The sequence below is a fragment of the Notolabrus celidotus genome, chromosome 14 (assembly GCF_009762535.1).
Source record: "Notolabrus celidotus isolate fNotCel1 chromosome 14, fNotCel1.pri, whole genome shotgun sequence".
NCBI lineage: Eukaryota > Metazoa > Chordata > Actinopteri > Labriformes > Labridae > Notolabrus > Notolabrus celidotus.
The window spans coordinates 25,341,702-25,365,210 of NC_048285.1; the positions used below are offsets into that span (position 1 = coordinate 25,341,702).

Consider the following 23,509-nt stretch of genomic DNA (forward strand, 5'->3'; position numbering starts at 1 on the left):
CCCAAGTCCTGCCACTGAGGCAGAGTCTGGGTTTTTCTGCCAGTCGAGCCTGTCTCGACACATACTTCTGCCATTATTTCCTCTCCCTTCTTTGTCCCCACGCTTGCTTCTTGTACCTGCATTCCTCCTCTTTCTGCTCTAAAAAAACCACACACCTCTCCCTCCAGATGCCCATTTTCCCTCACTTCCTTCTGATAATTAAGCATCTTCAGTGTATCATATCGGCCTCTGTCTTAACCTTTTCCCTCAATCTATAGGGAAATAAAATCAGATCCCCGGCTCTGCATTGTGGGGCTCAGAAGGAAAGAAGCTTGTCCAAAACAAACAGATCTCAGCTTTGTGTTCCAAAAATCCCCAGATGGCCACAAGACTTGCAAGTCAAACACGTCCTGCACCATATGAGATGACAATGTCTGAGGCTATCAGATTGCCAGCCCACTCAGTCGTTGTATAAGACAGGATGTCGTATCTAAAAAGAGCATTCACTTTGAAGCTCAACTGGTGACGGAAACTTTTGGTGAAATCTATACTGAAGCAAAGGGTGGCTAACACCTACAGAAACGGAAACCCAGTGGGATCAATCTTAAATGATAGAAAACAAAACCTACAGAAACTATGTGCATGTGTCAAAGACAGCCATTTAATAACAAACTAATGAAATGTGTAATACATTTTAAAGAAATGAACTTTTAAAAACAAAATTAGAGACTAATCACTGTGACATCAATAAAGAAGTAGTTTGGTAACTAATATTTTAAGTATTTTTTACATACTCCATTGATTAAGTTCCACACAAAGATAGTTACTCCATTAATATGAAGCAACATGAACATTAAGGTTGAACTAAGTGTTGACTGCACTGATTAGTCAGTGTAAATATCATACTTAATTCATATACAGATATGTTACAACAGGCCATTATTGCTTTAATATCACTAATCCAAGCAGAGCTGAGAAATTCACATTGACTACATAAATAGCTCAATGCGTATTCTAAGGGTACACAACGTGATGTAACACCTGTGTCAGTCAGAATCAGTCATGTAAAAGCAATGGGATCTGATTGTCAAGCAGTTGTATGCAGAGGTGTGTATGAAGGGAGCATGCAGGATGGAGTCATACCAGAAGGATGGGTACTTACCGACAGGGCGAGCTGGAGACACAACAATGGTGGAGTGGATACACAAAACAAGACACAAATAAAGACACACACACACACACACACACACACAAACATATAAAACAAGAGAAGAGGAACAGAAAAATAAAACATAATGAAATAAGACAAAAAGAAATCAAAGTCAGAATGAATGACATGTTGTGTTGGGGACAACATACTGCAGTTCTTGCACAGGGTAAGCATGGCAGAGAGGGTCCAGTAGCTTCTGTCAGTGGGATGGTTTAACATGGCCTCTGTTTATTCAAGAGACCAGCCCGGTATAAGCGCCCCCTGGTGGTCAATAATCTTAAATAGCATTCGAATAGCTTCAGGGGCAGCTGAGTCTGCTACTACTACTACTGGACCTTCTCTGTCTGCATTTAATGAACTCTACAATTCTATGTGCTGATGGACAGAGCAGAAGAGAGAGAGCAAGAGGGAGAAAGAGAGCATTTTAAAGACTAAGTGAAGACAGCACATGGGCTGCAGAAAGAAGAGCTTCCCAAAATCTAATCAAAGGAATTGGTGCAGACGGTGGTTCCCCAATGAGTCGTCTGTGTGACCGTTTGTGTCCTCACTATTGAGTAGAATGCCAAGATGCTACTCCGACAAATCCACCTCACTTGTGTTAAAATAGGAAGTCCACCTTGTTGTCTCACCCCTGTGTTGCTCTAAAGCGGTCCACAGAGACCGTAAATACTGGGGTTTAATGGGAAAAGGAGCAGTGAAAAGCGGGGAAATTATTGTTAGAATGTTTTTATTAACCTTGCAAACCCCAGGTGTGGGACCGGCGGTGTGCACCAGTAATCTGTGAAATGGCTTTGCTGACTGGATGGTTACGGCATGGAGGGTAGCGTGGCTAGCCGACCACCATGTCTGGGGGAGGGTGGCAAAGTGTGTTGCGCCGCTCTTGGAAATGTAAATAATTAAATAGATTCATAGAGTGTCTACATCTCTCTTTGCAGCGGGAGTCAGCATTCTGGTTTTCCATTTGTGTAAAAGAGACCCTCTGGAGTAAACTGCCAATCTAAACCTCATATTGTGTACAAGAACAATAACCCCAGAGGTCCAGGACTTCTCTTTGTGGTGTTGTGTGTGAAAGCTAATGTGGAAAAAGTGACAGAGAATAAAGGTGCCTCATACCTCTGACTGTGAGAGTGGCAGATGCCTCCAGCTTGCCCACGCGGTTTTCAGCCACACAGGTAAACGTTCCCTCGTCGTTAACGGAAGCCTTCTTCACTCTCAGCACATAGTCGTCCTTGTCATACTTGATCTCGTACCTGTCAACAAAGACGTTACATCTTCAAACTCTAGTTGTTTTTTCAGCAGTAAATGGAAATACATCAAAGTCAGATAAAACATTAACCCTGTGAAAAATAAGACTCTTTATTTCACCCATGCCTGTTGAGCTGTCTGCTTGGAAAGTGTATTTCCTCCTCGAGAGGTACACAGATGTGCAACTGTTCATTGTGACAAATGGAGATTGCAGCGAGAGGGATCAATTATTCAGCAATGACACACAGTACACAGAGAAGTGTTCGTTCAGTCGGAACCCTCAAAACTTGTTCAATATTCATGAGATGTTTCTCTGTATGTGTGTGGATATCTTTAAACTGCATTCAGAGCTCTGTGTGGGAGTCATTGTGCATCTACTACAGGTGCATGGACGCAATATATCCTACACTACACTCCCACATTGTGACACACCTGACTAAATCAATACAGAAGCTATACAAAGGCAAAGTACGACCAAATTTCAATTCCAGGGCAGTAACAATATGTTCATGTGTGTTAGCCAATGGTTGTCTGTGTGCTTAGACCTGTATGAATTGTAAGGCGGTTGACAGAGGGATAACACCGGTCTGGTTTGTTGTTCCAGGCTGTAATTGAAGGGGGTGCAGGCCTGGCAGTGTGTAAGCAGTGTGCTGGAGAGGGTGGTGGAGGCTGTGTGACGGCGGTCTGTCAGCCTGACAACCTTCTGCTGTCCACAGCCTGTCACTCTCAGACACTGAGAAAGGGGTTGAGATGAACAGATAAAGGGACACTGACTCGGTGCATGTAGACACTATATTTGCCCCTTAAAGTACATGTGTATACATTTTAGATATGGCAGAAAATTAGACAATCCAAGTGAGATTGGTGCAGCCGCTCTGCCTTTCAATTTGTGCTGCACTATATGTGTCTTTTGTGATACCACTACTGAGTCCCCAAAGTCAGAACTTTTTCAAACCCACAAAGGGGCTTTCAAGGCCAAGCCTGAAGTTATATTATCCCTTTATTATAGCTTATGCTTCTGTTTCATAAAACTCCAAACTTGTAGTCCAACAGCTATTAAAAACACATAAAAGAACCAAGAGCAGTGATGCCTGCCCAATGTGGGACTAACCCTTCAGAGATTGAAAAGCAGCCAGAGATGTTGGAGCAAACTGCACTGGTCATGCTGATTGTAATGAAGAAAAATGCAACCCACTGCAACAGCATGACTCTTTTATGTGATTTTAATAGTGCTTGGATGACAACAGAGCTCTATGGCACTAAGGAATAAGCTACACCAGGCTTACACAGATGATACATGTTTGAGGGATGAATTCAGTTTCTGTTGTCGTCTCTTTGGGGGGATAGTTAGAAGTGAATGCACAAGAGTCACAGTGGATGACTGTTTACTCTGGCGTAATATATTGGATGATGAACTTAGGCAGCAAAATACAGTTTATAGCGATATCCCTGATGTGACTTTCTAGTAAAAGTACACCATGGTCCATTTCCCTTGGAGCGAGAAAGACCCCTCTGCTCGACCTCAGGTGTACTAATGGCTGTGTGCCATGAGCAGCTGCAGAACTAATCTGTCCTGTCTATCCATGTCTTATTTTTTTTGCCTGCTGTTATGACATTTCCTGAGCAAGCATTCAAAGGCAGCTTTATCGAAGCACATTCCTCAACTTTGACTGCCAGTTCCTCCTCCTTGCACAGGTACTTAAGGAACCATAATGATTATTTGACTGAGTCATGACTGAAGGCTTTGTTCTACAGAGAGGGGATGTACAGTTCAGGTAATGGCGCAGGATATGAATAAGGTGTTTATTGTTGAAACAGAATGAGTGGCATCCAAAGGAATGAGACAGCACCTTTTGGGACATGCCTGTTGTCAGAAGAAAAACAAACAAGGTAATGGAGAGAGAGAGAGAGAGAGAGAATCCTCCCGTACCCTGCCCGCCGGCGAGGATGGGAAGTTTAACAAGAACTCCTGACATTTAGAGGAGATGAAGATGAGAAAAGAGTGGCAGGGACAAGTTAGGGCTTAGAGAGATCACCATGACTCCTAAACAAACCACAATGAGGGGAAATGAAAATTTTCCCACTAAATCAAGCCAACCTTACTGACAGACTATGATGACAAAGAGTTTTAATGTTACAATGAACAGGTTGACTACTATAATCTTATTTTTGCATGAGTAGCCAGGGGTTTAGCTCCAGTTAATGGCTACTGCCCTAGGCGGCCCCTCAGGTCTGTGGATCCATCTCTGCTGGTTGTGCCAAGATCCCGCCTTAAAACAAAAGGTGACCGGGCCTTTTCAATCAGAGCTCCAAGTTTGTGGAACTCCCTGCCACTGACAATTAGACAGTCCACAACCTTGACTGCTTTTAAATTCTCACTAAAAAAATTTGTATATAAGAAGGCATTTCTCCACCCCTAATTCTTGAATTTGCTCTGCATTCAGATGTCTTGTTTTGCTTCTGTCTTCTTTCTCCCCCCTGTTTGCACCGTTTTTTATGCTTTGCAATCTCTCTGCTTTTTTGTTGTGAAGCACTTTGTATCCTTGTTAAGAAAAGTGCTATATAAATAAAGTTTTTAATTATATTATTATATAATTGACCTACTAGGATGTAAACGAGCACATTTCGTAGCACTGTTTGTGAGAATTGTGATTGTGAAAATGAAGATAAAGTTGTATGTAGGCTGTGTTAGGGTAAAACTGGCTTACAACCACTTTGCCGGAGCAATGCGTAACCTGTACAGGCATGTGGATGTTAACCTGCAAGGGGGGGTCAGAGGCTGGTGGAGCTAGCTTTGCAAATGGAAGCCACACTCGGCAAAACAATCTGACATTGCTTACATGCAGGCTCCTTGATGTGATTTGCTGTGGTAAGTAAAATTAAGCTCAATTGTGACTGTTTCCTGAGTGTTCTCTTACCTTTTGACTTATGTGTTAGTCAGAATTTATATTTCCATTATTATAACTCAAACTTTGGCTTCAGTAACACTTCATGTTCAGAACACATAGACTGCAATCACAGAAACTGATACATTTCAACTACTTACACAGGTTCCCACAGCCTGACATCTTCTTGACAGAGCCCTTGCCATGTGGATAACCCACATATGCACCTTCAAGACAGCGTGCTTATTGTTCCTGATCCTGTCTCTATCAATCTCTCAAACAGAACCCCAGGCTGGTCCATGACTTATCATCAGGAAACATGAGCCCAATCAATCTGTAATCAACTTCCTATATGGAATCAGCCTAGATGACAAGATGAGTGGAAATACTCAGGGATAAGAGGTAGTTGTAGCCACGCACACATGCCAGCATGCACTAAAAGGGAACAGTAGCTCTTTATTGAGACTGGATTGGGGTGCAGCTCTGTTCTCTATTAGAGGAGGAATGTAATTGCACATGTAGAAGGGCTGTGGAAAGGATAGGAGAGCCAAGCTCACCCTGCCTGACTCTACCTCCTTTTCAACCCCAAAAAAGCACCCAGCACACACTCACGCTTGCACAAAGAACAAAGTACACAATCATCCAACACGTATCCACACATGTGCAGAGTCATTCACTCGTGCAGTAAGATGAGGAGTGATGGGAATGTAAGCAAATGCCAAGACAAAGCAGCATTTTTCTGGCTTGTCAACTTGATGTGTTTGCTGCGCGGAGAAGGCTGTGCATTGATGAAAACTTTATTGGACACACTTTAAAAGCACCACATCTCATAACTCCTCTTCATCATCCGAGAGGATTTGCCTTGAAACTGTCTGTCAAGAACAAACTCACCCGTGTTCCTCCTTCAGTTTATGTGCCAATTCTGTTACACTAAAAGACTTTTATCTCTTAGACGACTGAATGCTTGTGTACACTTATCCACAAAATGACCCAACCTGAGAGGATCTTATCTGCGGCTCCCCTGTGTGTACATGTGTTTTGTGGCGGTGGTGGGCAGAGGGCTTGTGTTGCCAACTGTGAGCACATGACTCAGACTCAAGATACAGCACAGGACTAATTCCAGCTGGCTCTCTGGCCTGCCTGCTTTGACACTAAGTCTCCTCTCTGCTCCATTTCATCCTGACAGTCTGATCCACTTTCACACCATCTGAGTGCTACTTTACCTCATCCCAATCAAAAGAGCTGGAGTCTACCTGTCCAGGCATTGTCACCCATGAGAGGGAATCAATTAACCGCTATCGCTTCTCATCTTCCTTTTGTACAGCCCTTAGCCAGGACTGCACTCCCTCTTGGCACGTCTCATGCCTCAGCGGGGTCAGGGCCTTCTCATCAGTCCAACTGAAATTAATCACCATATCCTACATTAATCAAAGAAGAGTTTGGCAGGATTTCAGTCCTCATGGCTAGGCTAGGGGTTTGTTGGAAGAAAGTGGATCCTGAATTTGCCTTTGAAAGAGCGACTTCTTAGTTCCACAGCAACAACAGTGGTGCAATCTTTACTTAATCAAAGTAGTTTGGAGCAGACACTGAAGGGTGTACAGGAAAATGTTACTGACAGAGAAAAAGAAAAGCCAAGTTCAGCTATTTGACCGATGCCTGGAAGCCACACTGACTCTTCCCCTTTTTGAGAGTGTGAGGAACAAAGGATTCATGAATACAGGAAGCCTGGAGAAAGTCAGATGCTGAGGTATAAACTTGTGCTTTCCTGGCATGTAAGGAGCTCTTTTTCTATCATTCATGAAGATAAATGAAGCCCTAATACATAATAAATGATCAGCTGCACATCTCCCTAATAAATGCAAAGATAGGTTTCTATATTTTCTAGCATAACGGGTGAGTTATCATTTTATTCACCTTCCCTTGTAGCTGACACAACCAGTGTCGAAAAAGCTTCAAGATAAAAGATAAAAATGCACATCCTTCTTCCATTCCACTTTGCAGCCTCCCTCTACATGCGCTCTCATAAATAGCAGATGTATCCACTTATATATCAGCGGAAGTAATGGAGACAGGAACCATAGCTTGCCGTATTTTCATTCTGCTGAATCGCGGAGGTTGGAAATCACTGAAACTGGATGGTCAGCATAACACAGGCGCTCCTGTCACACTAGCTTTAACAGCTCTCTCAAATAGAATGACCCACACACCTCTATCACACACACACACCAACACACACACACACTCCACAGAGAGATTGAGCCAAAAAAGAAAGGCTGTTCTGCTGAATGTTGCAGGGGCTGTGCTTTGGAGGTCAGGGGGGACAGGGGGGCCTGAATACAGATAGACTGCAAGACCAAAGGGGCTCTGATAAGGCACAGGAGAGGGCACAAGGGTCTGCTGCAAATGAGGAGGGAGCGAGAAACCAAAGGAGGGGAAGATGGGGGCCACACACTGAGTGGGTAGACAGAGGGAGATAAAAAACACTGCCCAAGTCTTTTCACTGGGATTCAGAGACTGTGGCAGAATCTTCTGAATTGAGAGACTCTGAGCTCTGTGATGTGGGAGCAGCTTTGGTGCTTTGCTCAAGATGCTGCAGAGATGCCTCACAGACGGATATTAATCTGATCCAAAAGAGGACACTTTATAATAAGCCATTGGCCTGTTAATGAACCACTGAATGTGGATTCAGTCAAACAACATAATGAAACACATATTTCACTGTAAGCACCTTAAATAAACCCGTTAGACTGAATAGATCTTGGGACACATGCAACAATCCAGCCACTTAAAGCTCCAATGATGAATTTTAGTTGGTTATGAAACAGACTGAAAATAGTACCTAGTGTTTCCCACACATGGGAGTTACCTTGGTGGACCACCAAGTATGGTTTCAGCTGCCGTAGACCAGTCTTGCATTTTTTGTTGTCTTTTTCATCCGTGTAAGATCCCCATCTGTTATTAATAATTCAGACGATCCCTTGTTGCTCTCTGCCCCTCATGTCTGTTAACCCGCAGCGTCTGACACATGCTCTGCTGCAGGTGACCAGAGAGAGAAGAGAGGTCTTCCAGTATGTCCCACATGTTCTTGTACTGATTGAAGAGCATCGTCTCATGTTGAGTATGAACTTTCTCACACCGCTGTTTTACAAGCTGCTTTCTGCCGATGTCACTCTCAGTCTTGGATCATTGTGAAACGCTTCATTATTAACAGCAGCGGATCACCTGTTGTGATAACAGAATATCGAGTGAAAGTTTTCAAAATGCCGGTTGTGTGATTTGGAAGTCTTTATGAAGCATGCTGCTGGTGAATATTGTGTAAAGATCAAACACAAATGAGGGAATCAGTGGGGGGTAAAGCAGAGCACACTGCTGTGTGTATAACGAGAGGAAAGCTGCAGGTGCAGAGTGTGTGTGTGTGTGTGTGTGTGTGTGTGTGTGTGTGTGTGTGTGTGTGTGTGTGTGTGTGTGTGAGTGTGTGTGTGTGTGTATGGTGGGGTTTACAGAACTGAAAGAAAAACGAGGTGAGCAAATTTAAGTCGTTTGTGTTGTATTTACTTTAATAACTGAACTGACAGGCCTAATAATCGATAGATGACATAATGTAATACAAATAAGATGAAGTGATCAATATTTTGAATAGCCTTGATGATGCCCTGGTGATGTAAAGGCTCTCCCTGCTTAGCTATCTTCATGCTTTGCTGGTGGGGAACATTGGGAGCCTTGTGGTGGATTATGTAACTTATCAGCGGAGCCTGTACATTTGAATAAGGGCATGGAGTTTCTTCACTGAGCACTCGTCCTTTTCATTAAAGCACAAGTACCTTAGCTGTATTTGAAATGCTCGGTTTTATTCTTGTACAGAACTTTGTAACAGGAGCTTAAAAAAAGTGCTACATACATAAAGAATCTTCTTATTTTTAACATAACATGCTGGTCAGTGATTTTCACCCCATCTTGAGCACATATGTGATAGCTCTTCCTCTACCCTGGTAACAGATCCCTAATTACCTGTTGTGTTCTGTGTTCTCTGAGCATACAGTTTAGAGTCCAGATTTAACAATGGAGGGAGTATTAATGTCTTTATTTCTGACCTGATGGACACACACAGTCTTATTTGAGAGCTCAAATGATAAAGGAAGAAAAGAAGAGCCATGATGAGAACTGCAAACTCAACAACTGGGCTGATCTAATTTCAGCTACAGGTAATTATTCTGTCTTGGCCAGACTGCCGTGTTCAAGCTAATTGTATGGGTCATGGACAAGATGTATTTAACTCGTTCACCTCACAGGCTCCAGTGTTCTCACTAAAGTAAAGAAATGATTAGAAATCTGAAAAATATTATTTGATTACACCTATATTTAACAAAACTCTGCACCATGATGTTTTTGATCTAAGAAGTGACCGAGTAGTTTGAATGTTCATGAATCACTTCCTCTAAGGGTTTGAATCTTGGTGTAACTGTCTATAAATATGATAATGACACTTTTTATGACAATTCAGAGGTACAGCCTGCTGACAGCTGTTCCAGAGTAAATAAGCTTGTTTGGTGATTCTGATTTTGTTTCCACAAACAGAGTAAAATCCCACACAGAGGTAAAAGAGCAGCACCACTGTCTTTGTTCTCTAATTGAAACCATTCTTGTACCGTCTCTATCTCCTCCTCTATCCCACTGAGACTGAAGCCAATGCCATCCTGGCGCTCTTCATGTCGGTGTGCCAGGGTGTGTGTGCGTGCAGGCACGTGTGTTTGCCTGAGAGGCTGCTGAAGCCACTGAGCATATTAAAGACCTGTTTACTCAGCTGAGGCTCTATTTCCTTTCTTCCTGGTATAGAAGTTGCACCCACACAAACACCTACAGAAGGAATCATGCTCAAAGCACGTGAAGAGAGCAGCAAAGACAAGTTTAAACTATTTGATGGTAAAGAAGGAGCAGCCTTGCTAAGTCTATCTCTTTTAACAGCTTATCATAATAATAAGGACAGTGTAACCTTTTCAGATAAAAAGCAAACAAAGACCCCTTCCTTCTGAATATGGAGTCCTTGATCTTTAGTGATCTTTATTCCTGTGGTGAGGACCACAACTGATACAGCTATAGATGAAATAATGGATGTGCTTTACAGTAGCATCTCTGAATGTGTTCCTCTTTGCCAGTAATCAACCTGGATATGATTCTTTCATAGGTTTTTAAACATTTCTCCTGTCACTCACAGACGAGCTCTATTTGATGTTTACTCTGTGAGGATAAGCAGGAACAATTTGTCTCTTAACAATACGAGGAGTCTTCTCTTTGGCACACAACACAGGCAGCAGAAAATGTCAGAATTAGAATATCACACTCTTCATGCTTGCTGCTTGCTTCAAAGCAAAACTAGAGAATTAAATATAGCGAGAAAAACGAAAGCTCTCACGTTGTAATTAGAAACACTGCAAAATGTATTGCTTATTAATTTTGGCTGTTTTTGTGCTCTTTTTGCGTATCCAAATAAGGCTGAACTTCAAAGGACGATACAGTAAGCAAGGACTCAGGCACACGACACTCATACTTCTCCATAATAAAGCTGTTAATTAGTGTACAAAATGAACTCTTTTCCAGAGCCAACTCCCTTTCAAAGACATGAGTGAAATACTTTTATGTGTTTGCTTTGGCACTACGCTCGCATCCCACTGCCCAGTGAACCAAATCCTTATCAGACACAAACAAGCCGCCCACGCTCGGTTCTGCTGCTAGCCTTGAGAGATGTCAGGTCCGCCGAGTGTATGTTTTTTATGAGGTGATCCAACGAGTGTGTGACTAGTCTGTTGGCTGGGGAGAGAGCGCTGGTCTCTTTGAAGTCCACTCCTGACAATGACACTGCTGTTGACTGTGGGTCCAGTGACTCACGGTGAAGCAACAGGCAAACACACAGGACCCGGCGGGAACAGTATCACTATGTCATCAGTGGCTTTTTGTCTCAGGATGTGAGACAGATTGCAGCGGGTCATGGTTATCGCGCCGACAGTAAATTACAGTTTCAGCGCTCTTTGTTTCATCAAGTCTGTGTTTTTGTAACTGAGTGCCTGGATGTGTCACGTCAGCCAGGCTACACAAACCAAACAGGGTTAAATGTGTAAGAGAGGAGGTGATTATCTCTCAGGTGTCTGTGCCAAGACTCCGCCTGAACAGCTGCAACTGTACACAGACACCACGTCAGCTGCTGTTCTATGTCTCTTTACATCTCCTGTCATTCTCAGAGTCTGTCTCTACCTGGCCTCAGATTTTCTTTTTGTCTAAATGTCTCCCGTCTCCCTCCCTGCTCCCGCACCTGTCACTCAGTTTTAATTGTCTAGCTCAATATCTGTTTGTCCTCATGCAGACCCCTGCTTTGACATGAGACACCATCCACCTCTGTTATGTTTCTCTGAGCACCAGAGTTATTTTACCCTGAATGTAAAATGTGCCTAGTGTACAGCCTAATAAAGCTTTTAATGCTGATAGCAGGCAGCCAGGCAAGGTGAGAGCCCGCAGTGTGAGTTATCATTATTTTGAAACAGTCACTCAGACTGACATCAATGCCTCCACAGCTCCTTTGCATTAAGTGCTGCCTGTCACACAAGTATTACACAGTAGTACAGGTATGCAGAAAAAAAATGGCTTCTAATATACTGCAGCAGAGACCAGCATTATCTGAACTTTATTTCAGGAGAGTTTTCTTCCTTGTAGAAAAAGAAAGCAGATTTTTCAGAGACATTCTTGTATCTGCACGGCACGTACCTCCCACGAGGAACATCGACGTCGTCTTTCCTCCAGCGTACGTTTGGCTGAGGGTCTCCTTGTACCTGGCAGCGGAATTCCACAGTCTCCTCTTCTAGGACCACTTGGTTGATGGGCCTCCGGAGGAAGGTCGGTCGCTCTGCAGGGTGGATAGAAAGATGACTTAGACAATGCAATGTATGCCTATTGAATCCCTCCATTTTTAGCCTTGAACATTTAGCTTCCTCTAGTCATTATGTGGCAAAGACATATAGTAGTGTCTCTAAAAAGGCATTATTAATGGGAGATACATCCTTTCCATGACAAAACAGCAAGTTATACATTCAATACAGTAAATATGGAAGTAATTATCTATCTTACCAAACACTGTGACTTGTGCCGTCTCGCTGTCCCTCTCTCCGACCATGTTGGTCCCCACACAGATGTACATGCCAGCGTCGCTTTTTCTTGTGTTGGAGATCATTAGCTTCCCCCCTCGAATCTAAGGAGAGAGCCGAACTCCGTTTACACAAAAGAATCTGATTATCTTTTCATTTTCTTCCCCAGAATAATGAAGCCAATCTTTTCCAATGTTCCCAAAGTCACAAGTGCAGCAACAAAAAGAAAGACTGTAATATTACCGACACATGAAACACTGTCAAACGTGTTCAGTGGCAAATCATTACAGAAGCAAAAGCTTTGTTTAATGTGCCCACACACTAACAAAGTTCCCAGTGGATCAGAACAGATGGTAACAGTACTCACAGTGATTCTGTCATCCTTGTCGTCAATTCGCACTTTGTCTTTCTTCCAGTAGATGGTGGGTTCAGGATGGCCTCTGGGTGGAACACACTCCAGGATTGCCGGCTCTCCTGCTGCCACCACCACGTCTGTCGGGTTTTGTCTGAAGTCATCTCGCAGCACTGAGGGGACAAAGGGAGAAAGAGTTCAGCATGAGTACAGCCCTGTGGTTTACTGTTGAAGTTAAATTACTTAAAGTTGACATTTTTCCTCCTATATGAATCAAGTTGTGCGCACAGCACAGCGTGATTGTGTGGACTTTTCATCTTGGCTATTTAAATGGGATGTGCAGCTCCATCTGACAAGTGAAAGCTAATTGGAGCTAATGGAGGTCCCTGTGGAGGTAGCAGAACAAACAGAGACAGAATGCCCCGAAGCCTGGTGTCATTCACATGTGAGAGCTCACACTGGAGTTACACTGCTCCACTTTGCTGGCATGGGCACGTACACAAACTAACACACTAACGCACGCACAGATAAACATTTACACACCAGAAACAGTGGGTGGTCTGGTAAACAACTGTGGCCTTGTATCTAATCACCCTCAGGTAGGCCTTTCATCACAGAGATAGCCTCACATGCTGAAGAGTGTTGAGTTAAACACACAACAACAGCTCATTATTAAACAGGGAGACACAAACACACAGCGAAAGCACAAATATATGAAACTATGCATTAGGATTTAAGTCTCAGAGCAGGAAATGTCATCCATATCAATGACTGGATAAACATAATGCTGTCTGGATGTGAAGATTCAAAGGTTGAGCCGTCCCTCTCCATCTCTGTGCACTAAAAAAACTTCTTTCTGCATTTGATCTACAAAAATCTGAAGAGGAGCACATAAGGAAGGTGAGCTTCAGCAGTGTCCATCCAGCCTGTAAGATACATATTGAGTCCTCTGAAGGATAAAAGGTCTGAGCTTGTTGGAGGATGTTTGAAGATGCTTGAGGAGGGCTAAATTAAGGGCAGCACCACAGGTCCTTATGTAAATTCCAGACGGCGCTGGGGACAATGGTGGGAAGTGCCGGGATTATAAGAGAGGATAACTGGTCCCCGCGCTCCAGGCTTCTCTCATCTCTTCATTCACTCTTCTTACCCTCTCTACAGAAAGCAGCACAGCCATTGTCTTCTTATTTATTTATTTAGAGCAAGGCAAAGCAGGCGCAGGCAGAGAGGAAGCTTTCAACCCAATTATCCTGGGGATGCACAGGGGTACAGAGTGGGACTCTCGTGTGACATGAATTCAAATGAAACCTTTACACAGGGGTAATAGGAGAGAATACAGAATAGGTAGAAGTAGAGGTTTTCTGTCTTTCATGCAGGGCTGCCCTCTAATCTAAAAAGCTAAGGTAATTAGCCGGCTCCAGAGTGGATGACCCTCTGCCTAGGGTGTGCAGAGCAGCATCACCACTGTGCTCTGCGTATTTGCATTACAAACGGAGGTCCTGCTGTTTAAAATCATAGCCTGGTCTGGTCCACACACTGCCTGTTGTTTTCAAGATCACGTTGGATTTAATTGCTCCCCTCCATTCATTTCTAGCACCCATGGGATTTTGTCAGAATCAATTTCCATTGAAACAGAACGTTGACAAAAGAAACACATTAGGTGCATCATGTGCAACGCTGTCTAATCTAATCTAATACTGCGAAGTGTGTCACAGTAAATGCTCCCCTGCCCTGCAATCCAAATAAATACACAACATGTAGAAAGAGAAAAATACGAGCGCGGCAGCACACAATGAAGCACGTGCAATAAAATAAAACACACACACTTGTTGAGGACAGGATAAACACAGAGTTACAAACAGCTACAAGCAAACAAACAGATAACAGCACCAGTGAAGGGATTATGGCCTGTGTGTTGGTTCAGGGCTTGTTAATACCAAGACAACACTCTGAACAGATACATTCACAAAGTAAATGAGGGGAGGGGTCAATCCAAATACGCTCTACTACACTATCTCATCCAAACAACAAGGCCACGGCCAGCGAGGTCAACCTCCTGCAGTTTAAGTACACACTCACAACTTTAATATTCATCACCTCACTGTAAGGTCTCTCCGGCTTCATTGAAGTAGCGGCATGTATCTCTCCCATTGTTGCCTTCAGGCGCTGTATGTGCTGGACTGCTCCATGTCGGGGATCATAAGGCAAGTAAATGCTCTTATATTAGAATCATAACATGACTGCCTTCTCCATTAATCTATGTGAGATGGATCTGATATGTGTGTATCATTAAGTGTGTCTGTGCATTTGCTGCAGTCGACTCCGGCTCTGAGGCCCTGTAGGCATTCAGGGCCCGAATCAGCCAACAGACGTAAGGTAATTGCCTTTCTATCCCCCTGAAACAGCCAGCTCCTCTTCCACTGAAAATAACTCACCTCCCATGGAGTTCCAGCAGGCTCCAAACTCTGCCTTCTTGCTTACCACCTTATTAATATTTATATATTTTTGCATTTACACCCCTCTGCTGGCAAATGCTACATCTGTCAATCCGGCTGCAGGCTAAAAAGAACTCATATCTGAATAATATTAATCTGCCTTTGCCTCTCCTATCGCACTTATTTATTTATTTCTCAACTATCAGAGGAGTGGGCTGATTTGTATGAAGGAGCATCAGGCAGGGGGCAGAGCATGGCGAATTTGCAGCTCTTTCAGTTGGCACTCGTTCAACACCTCCAACTTTAAGGGGAGGGAGTCAGGTTGCAAAAGTTGTGCTGCTAAACAGCCAACGGGTAGAGAGTGGAGGTCTTTGCCAAAATAAAACACAAAGGAGACACCCACGCATTTGTTTTGTAAACCAGATTGTCCTACATTGGCAGGGGAGGCCTATGCCAGAAACCATTAGGGGAGGTCCACCTGAGAGAGACGCAGAAGACAAAAAAATCACCCCGACGCAGATACAAGACGACACAAACACTCGGCGTCTTAGCACAGAGGTGGCAGGGCAAGGACAACATGAGGGGAGAGATTTTGTACAGTGCACCCTCTTCTCCACCCAAGATATTACTCACTGGAGGGTGACACGGCTTGTCAGTAAGATTAGTGGGGAGCCTTGACTGAAGCGTCCGGCCTGCATACTGAGATAAGTGCTGACAAATGCATTCACCTACAGAAGCATACCTAGCTTTGGTTCACAGAGGTTGCGTTTGCTGCCACAACACCTCAGACTGATGTCAAAGATCTAATTTTTCTCCCCCGTTTTGATATCACATCACTTTGATAGATGCTCACCACACCCACACACATAAACCTCCACAGAGGACCCAGACTGAACTGAGAGGCATTTCTTAAAAGCTGCAGGGCTTGTTATCTTTTTGTAATACTGCAAATTTAAATGTTTGGGTGTGTTTGTGAGGTTGTTATTACTTTTCCCCTCCCTTCACCGGAGGAAACAACCTTCCATGCTTTCATAGATATTCTCCCGGGTCAGGGTTTAAGAAACACAGAGAAAGATTACAACAGCTAGAAGCCCCAGGCCATACCCCAACACCCAGACCCACCACCTTCTACCCACACTCTGATTAGAAAATAAACCATGCACACACACACACACACACACACACACACACACACACACACACACACACACACACACACACACACACACACACACACATAAACTCAGAGAGCTTTTGAGAGGTAGCTCCAAGCTATAATATCATTTCATTCGAGTGCTTTTTGCGCTTCATCCGGCAGAGTGCTATTACAATACCGCCATTTTCAATTCCACCCTAAGAGAAGAGAGACAATATATATGTCACTTGACAAACATACCAAAGCCACTCTATGTGCTGCCATTGATGTTTTGTATTACTGTTGATGCTGAAGGCAGGAGAAGGATAATGCTGGGCTGTATAATGCAACACCGTGAAAGGAGATGTGCTCCATTTGTCTGGACTCAAGCTTTTTTCTTCACCCTCGTCTCATTCATTTGCCCTCCCACCGGCCAGAGCTAACCTTTGCCCCCCCATCCAGATGCAGAAATTACCCCCTCAGCATGCAGGCGAGCAGCAGGTTCACACATATTCCTGATATTCCTCCGCTGAGGGGTTGCAGGTCAGAGCAGAGAAACAGCTGCAAAAATATGGCCGTCTGGCGGTGCCCAAGGCTGCACCTCCTCTGAGAACCAAGCCGAGACTCTCATCATTAGCACAACTCATCACCATCCCTCTCCGTCCGTCTGATTCTCTCCTATCACCATCAGGGGTCATCCTCTGTCTTTCTTTCTCTTCCATCTTCTCAGGTCATCTTTTTTTCCTCAATCCCACGTGTGAATCTTACCCCTTTCTACTCTCTCTCTCTCCCCATGCTGCCTGGTTTCTCCCTGCACCGACTGCAGATGAGCTTTTTCACAGATGAAGCCATACGCATGCACGCCAGCCTATCATTCTCCATAGACCATGGCCAAGCATGATATGATCTGCTCCACTATTCTCCCTATCTCCAAATCCAGAGCTAAGGGATTGTAAATAACACTGTCACTCCCGCAAGATAAGACGCAGGGAATATGGCAAAGAGTGAAGGTAAAGAAAATCATATGGCCGGCAGTGATACCATAGTGGAGGGAAATCACAGGTGGTGATGTCATGTGAAATGTGAATCTTTAATAGAGCCTTGGATGGAAGAAAAGAGATATGGGCTGTGGTGAGAGGGCTGGGAGAAAAGAGGGAAGAGAGAGCCACAATGGGGGAAGATGGGAGGATGCCTGATCAAGGTCAAACTGAGGAGAGGAGTATAAGAGTGCTGACTGTAAATGAATGGAGTGCATTCCATCAAACTCATACCACATACTGTGCCTCTACCTCTGATTCAGTCCATAACCCTAAACAAACATCCTTATTTAAACAGCAGCCTCGTTCAAAGCTCATTTTTCAAACAACACCCCTAATTTGGCCTAACAAGCCCCTGGGCAGCTCGGTAATGACAGCAGGACCGCAGTGGGCAATTCTGCCCGGCCGAGCCAGGAAAAATATGTGCTGCCGCTCCCAAGAAACAATATAATTAACTCTTAATGAACCTCGTTTCTTTACACCCTTTAACAATACCAACACACATATACACATCTACGCACACACAATTCAATTTGGTCTAATCCATGCTTTATGGTAATGTATAGCTCATTAAAATGTTAGTTAAAAACTCATTAAAATTCACTTGAAGAAGTAATGGCTTCATTACAGTAATATGCTGAAAAGCAAAGAAAAAGACAAGTAAGGACAAGGAGAAGAAAGAGAGCAGAGAGCGACAGCTTTCTAATCACTTAATTGTGTCTAAAATGGAATACATTTGCATAATAAATAACGATGTGCTGTATCCTCCTCTCTATCTTTTCCAATTCTCATAGCACTCTGTAATTAACAGGCGCTACAATTAAAGATGCATTTTGCCCCACAATGATTTTGGTGGCCACTCCAGTTTTCATTCTGTTGTCTTGTTTACGGTCATGAATGTGTTTCCGGGGCTTGGCAGATGCAGACAGTGTGTGGAAACTGGAGCTGGCTGATACTGACAAACAATGTGCCCATGGGCCTTTGTGCCGGCTCTGATAAGGCGTGATGTTGTGCTGATGCTTGTGCTCGGTCCAGGATGGACACTTTACAGCCGGGAGGGGAGAGTAAGACATGAAGGAAGGAAAAGGAGAGGAAGAAGAAGAAGAAGGAGGAAGAGGAGGAGGGGTGAGGGTGAGAGTGAGAGTGGGAGGGGTTGTAGATGAGGGCGGGATTGATTTCCTGCCAATTCCAGCACACAGACAGCGCAGACAGAGGTAGTGAGGCGTTATGATGGAGCAGGTGGGTTTGTTTCTGCGTCAGGTAAAGGAGGAGAAGAGAGGACGTAAAGTGAGATGAAGAAGAGGAGAGGAAGTGGTGCACTCAGGCAGACGGGTAAATGTCTGCTGCTCATGTCTTCTCTTTTGGTCTCCTAATACATCAGTAACATGACGGATAACATGGTAGGGAAACTGCTAGACTTTTTGGATAGGTGCTGTGCAAAGGAGATGAACAGCATTTTCTGAGATAGTGAGACCAAATGCTCTGTCCTGCTAAATATAATGCTGGGTTACATTTTGTTATGACTGGATATGTTGATTCTAGAAAGAAACAGATCTGTAAAACAAGTTGGACACAGTTTTCACAACTTTGCCAAAACAACAAAGCCAGCGGAGGCCCAAGGCTTTCACGCGTCACTGTAAATTCAACTCTACAGGTCCCTGTCCCTCTGATTTAGGCTGACAGATCACTTTTAATCAGCATTGTGTAAAACTCTGGAAGTAAGCTTGATGAATGGGACTCTCATTTACTCTGGCTTTATTGGGCGATGGGTAGACAAACACTTTGGTTCCAATAAAGCCTTCAAAGCAGTTTCATGTGTCCAGAGGAACCCACAGTTACAACAACCAATAATTAAAAGTAGACTCCTTCATGAGTCAAAACATTTCTATACATAGAGGCATTTATATGCCATCTTTTCTCCTTCTACTCTACCTCACACAATTCATACCTCATTATTTTTCCTCCTTACAATCTCTCCCTCACACCTGCAGAGTTAAAGTTAATATGTATGTATAACCCCCTGTGGTTTTTCCATATACTGTATGTCACAGGTCCAGCTGTGACGCACCGGCAAACTAGAGGAGTTATTTCAGAGGACACATAAATAATGTTAGGAGCTACAAGGAGAGGAATTAGCTGGATTTGAAGAGGAAAAAAAAAGTCTGATTGCATGGATTGATTCTTTGTGTGAGGGTGTGTGTGTGTCTTCAGCCTACGTGTGTGAGCGCTGGCCTAATGACATTGTGGTAGTGACCTTCCACAGGGAAAGATAATCCCCAGGATGCTGCTGAACTGTGTCCAGGCTGAGAGAACTGGGCTGGATTTCCTTGGAGACTGCACAAACACAGACGCACACTAGTGCACACCCACACACACACGTGTGCAGATCCTACTTCCACAAGAATCTCTGGTGAAAATGAAACCCCTGCAGCCTTGTTCTGCAGTCCGCCGAGCGAATCTTCATATAATCTTTAATAGCTTCCCCCTCTTTTTCTTTATGCCAGCCTATTTGCTGCAGCTCCTTCTGTATCTGTTTTATTGTTTTAGTCTATAATTGGATTGGCAGTAACAGCAAGCACAGAGCCGTTAGGACCTTGTAAAAGGTGTCACTCTGCGATGGCAGAGCCGTTTTAATTAAGCTCTCGGCTGGAGTTGAGCAGCTTTTATCTGGCTTGATCTGATGAGCCCCAAGTGAAAGTGAGCTCCACCACACTGTTACAGCAGGACAGGCGGGAGGGGGGAAAGGAGGTGTTTACAACAGCTGTAGATAGCCCAGTTTACTGTATTCAGCGTCCATCCCAAGACACCAATCCACAAGCCTGGACCAGGAAGATACTGGGAGACATCATAAAAATTCAGTGTACTTCTGTGTGTTGTGTGTGTTTATGCCATTACTGTGTCTCCTTGTGCTCATTGTGACAGAGCCCCACCCATCAGCAGAGTGCAGTCATGTGTGCCTTGGTGCAGATGCAGAGGCAGCCCCACAACATGGCGGCACAAAATGGGAACAAACAAGAATCTAAACAAACACAACAGTGGACTGATCGCAGAACACTGCTGTAAATTCTGGACTAATCCTACTCCACCATCCTGCTGTCTGCCTGTCTGTTTGTGCTTGTGTGTTGGTAACATAATCTGCATGTGAGGCTGATGCCGTAGGCTGAGCTGTATGTGGCATAATGATGAGAGAGGTGTTCATCACAGCCCTTCCTCGCCCGTTCCCCCCTCCTCAATCCTCCTAATGGCCCCCTCAGATCATCTTTCCTTCAATCAATACTGCCTGAAAGGAAGAATCCCACACCTAAGGACACACTGTTCCCCGCCGTAGATCACAGGTGTCACATTTTCCATACCAGGAATCATCCCGCAGTTCTGGATCAGAACCTTACAGAGGACTTTGAACCAGTTCTGACATCAATCAAACGTAAAGGTCTGGACATTTTCAAGGTGGGTGGGGGGTGATAGAGTTAAGATTTGTGGGCAGAGCAAGGTTGAGATGTGTCAGTGTGGCGAACAGAAAGCAGGCAGCAGATGTGGCGGGGTGTTAAATCACATGCAGCCTCCATGCAGAGACATTTAGAGAGATTTATTGATCACTTTATAGATCTTAACTCTTGAGGAAGAGCAAAAATTAAACTGGATACGCAGATGACCTTTACAACAGCCTTGCCTGTGGATGGGGATTTTTTCCCCTCCGTCTCATGTCCCGGTGTGTATATGTGTGAACTATTTATGATTGAAAGGGAAGAAGCAATTCACCATTTAGTCAGAATGTGCATCTGAAAATTCCCCTCCTGGACAAGCAGCATTGCTATCATCCCAAAGATGTGCTATATACTTTATGTGCGTCTGCTGAAGCATGATTGAATGCTGCACATAACATCTAAATACTTGGAATAAATTGTAGCGGTGCTGCTGCCTGCTCAGCAAATCACTGCTACATTAGGTTCACCTAAGTACCACACATTCAAACACACACATACACACACACATACACACAGATTACAATATCGAGGGCCTGTGCTGCAGAGTGTCAGTTTGTATGGAAAACAGTAGCCTAGCACCCAGCAGAGCACTGCACCAGCAGCACTAATAACAAACTGATCACTCTGCACTGCACTGGAAAAGTGCAGGTTATGTTCATATACAGTCAATTACACAACTGCATAGATTAAAAAAATCCTGGGAGACAACACACACATAAACAGATGGTTTACTGGGAGCTGGTTCGCAGTTCTGTGCATTTACATGCAATGCAAAACACTCCAGCATGTGTGCTGAAATGCTTTGACGTTAACTAGCTTAGCGGAGCATTTAAATGATTTACTGGAGCTATAGCTTCTCTGGCGTCGGTCTGTGGAGGAGCTCTACATCTTGAGAGAATCCGCATGACAGTCCGGTTGCTTATTTCACAATCCAATTCGTGTTAATTGCATTACAGGGGGGTAATTGTGTTAGTTCCATCTATAATCAGCTTACTGCCTCTGTGCAGCTGGATATACCTGTACACCAGGCTTATGTAACCTGCGTGCTAATAGGGGGAATTTCATTCATTTCAGGGCATGGAGTAAAAACCCAGGGTGCCCGTTCAGGTAATCTGGCCTGCTGGAACTGTCAGTTTGTGTGAAATGTGTGTGTGCACGTTTGTATGTGTGTGTGTGTTGTGTGTGTGATTCAATCCGTGCTCATATTATCATGCAAATGGAAAACAATCTGAAACACACCACTGGCTGCCATGCTCAGGATCAGTGCAGAGCACTGTGTCTAAACCATTCCTGTTCTGCCTCTCAGTGCTCCTTTTTTTTAACCTCTCCATTTCTTTCCTCCTGGTTTATCTCACCCCCCCTTAAACATTTTCAGGCACCGAATCAAGAAGGCGGATTAAACAGCAGTTTCATACTGTGTTGGTACAACAAACTTGTCCAATTCATCTGTGTAGGCTGTAGCTGTGAGGTTAATCATTTAGGCAAAGGAACAAAGTTAATGAGGCAACTTCTAATCTGAGGCTATTTGGAGTTCTGTCAACAGTATTGACTGCACTGCAGATGGGATAAGATATCGTTGGAGGGCACCGGTGACCTACATAGCAAGGACAAGACAGTGGCTCAACAGCAGCACAGCACAGTGATCCCACAGCTCTCCGGGGCACAGAATCTGCAGCAAAGACACAACGATGAAAAGACGCTGCGTGTGTGGGTTTGTGTTGGCTACGTGTGAGTGTGTGTGCGCGCACATGCAAGCATTTCCCCTTCCTCCCACACAGTGTCCTTTATCTTTACACACCCCAGCTTTCATATCACCCTGTAGGAGAACCCAGTTTGCAACCAGCTTTATAGTACTATTACCACTAGCTGCTGTGCAGCATACAATCAATACTGATCCCACCTGGCAATTAGCTAATAATTCAATGAGCTACAACTACTGAGCCAGAACTGCTAAAGATAGAAGATTAGAGGGGGTGGAGTGGGTTTGGCTGTGTTCTGCTAAATGTCTGCTGTGAATGATGCTCATGAGGGTTTGATGCTGCAGCTTTGTGCATGATTCTAATGAGAGCAGGAAGATAAAATCGAGTGTTATTCTCTGGTGTGTTTGGACCACGGAGAACATTAAGGACATTAAAGGATGTTTGCTGATAATAGGCAACAAGGCTTAATTACCCTAACATTATAAGAATGCAGAAATGAAGTGATCATGGGAAATCTATAATTGAGAAGATGAAGGTAAGACTTACATTTTTCAAAAAGTGATGATTTGAATTGATTCAAGAGAATAAGAACAGTGTTGAACTTGCACACTTCAAAATATTCATATATGTTATATTAGTACTCATTTCATTCAGTAAAACAGTTAAACATGTCTCACAGTGGCTTTAAAATATTCAATACATTAAATAAAGATAACATGTTCTAAGGACTGTAAGGAAAATCATTATTACTTTCAAGAGAGACCTTTTACAGTAAGCATGGCGTTTGAACCGTTCTAAATTCGCTCAGTCCTGAAGATGATCCCATCTATTATGTGGATCAAAGGTGACTGTTTTTGCCATTTAAGGCAGAAAGCCATTTTTTTCTTTGATTAATTTCAGGTCCTTGAAAGGTCACTGT

General features: G+C 43.8%; 1 protein-coding gene across 1 annotated transcript in view; it reads right to left on the reverse strand.

Annotated features, from left to right (window-relative positions):
• Positions 1–23,509, reverse strand: part of robo2 (roundabout, axon guidance receptor, homolog 2 (Drosophila)) — a 341,550-nt gene that overhangs the window by 47,340 nt on the left and 270,701 nt on the right. Inside the window, exons 5-9 of the mRNA XM_034700866.1 lie at positions 12,817–12,974; positions 12,433–12,553; positions 12,073–12,211; positions 2,303–2,439; positions 1,142–1,153 (exon numbers count right to left, since the gene is read on the reverse strand). Of these exons, the coding sequence (XP_034556757.1) occupies positions 1,142–1,153; positions 2,303–2,439; positions 12,073–12,211; positions 12,433–12,553; positions 12,817–12,974 (567 nt within the window). The remainder of the gene's footprint in view (positions 1–1,141; positions 1,154–2,302; positions 2,440–12,072; positions 12,212–12,432; positions 12,554–12,816; positions 12,975–23,509) is intronic.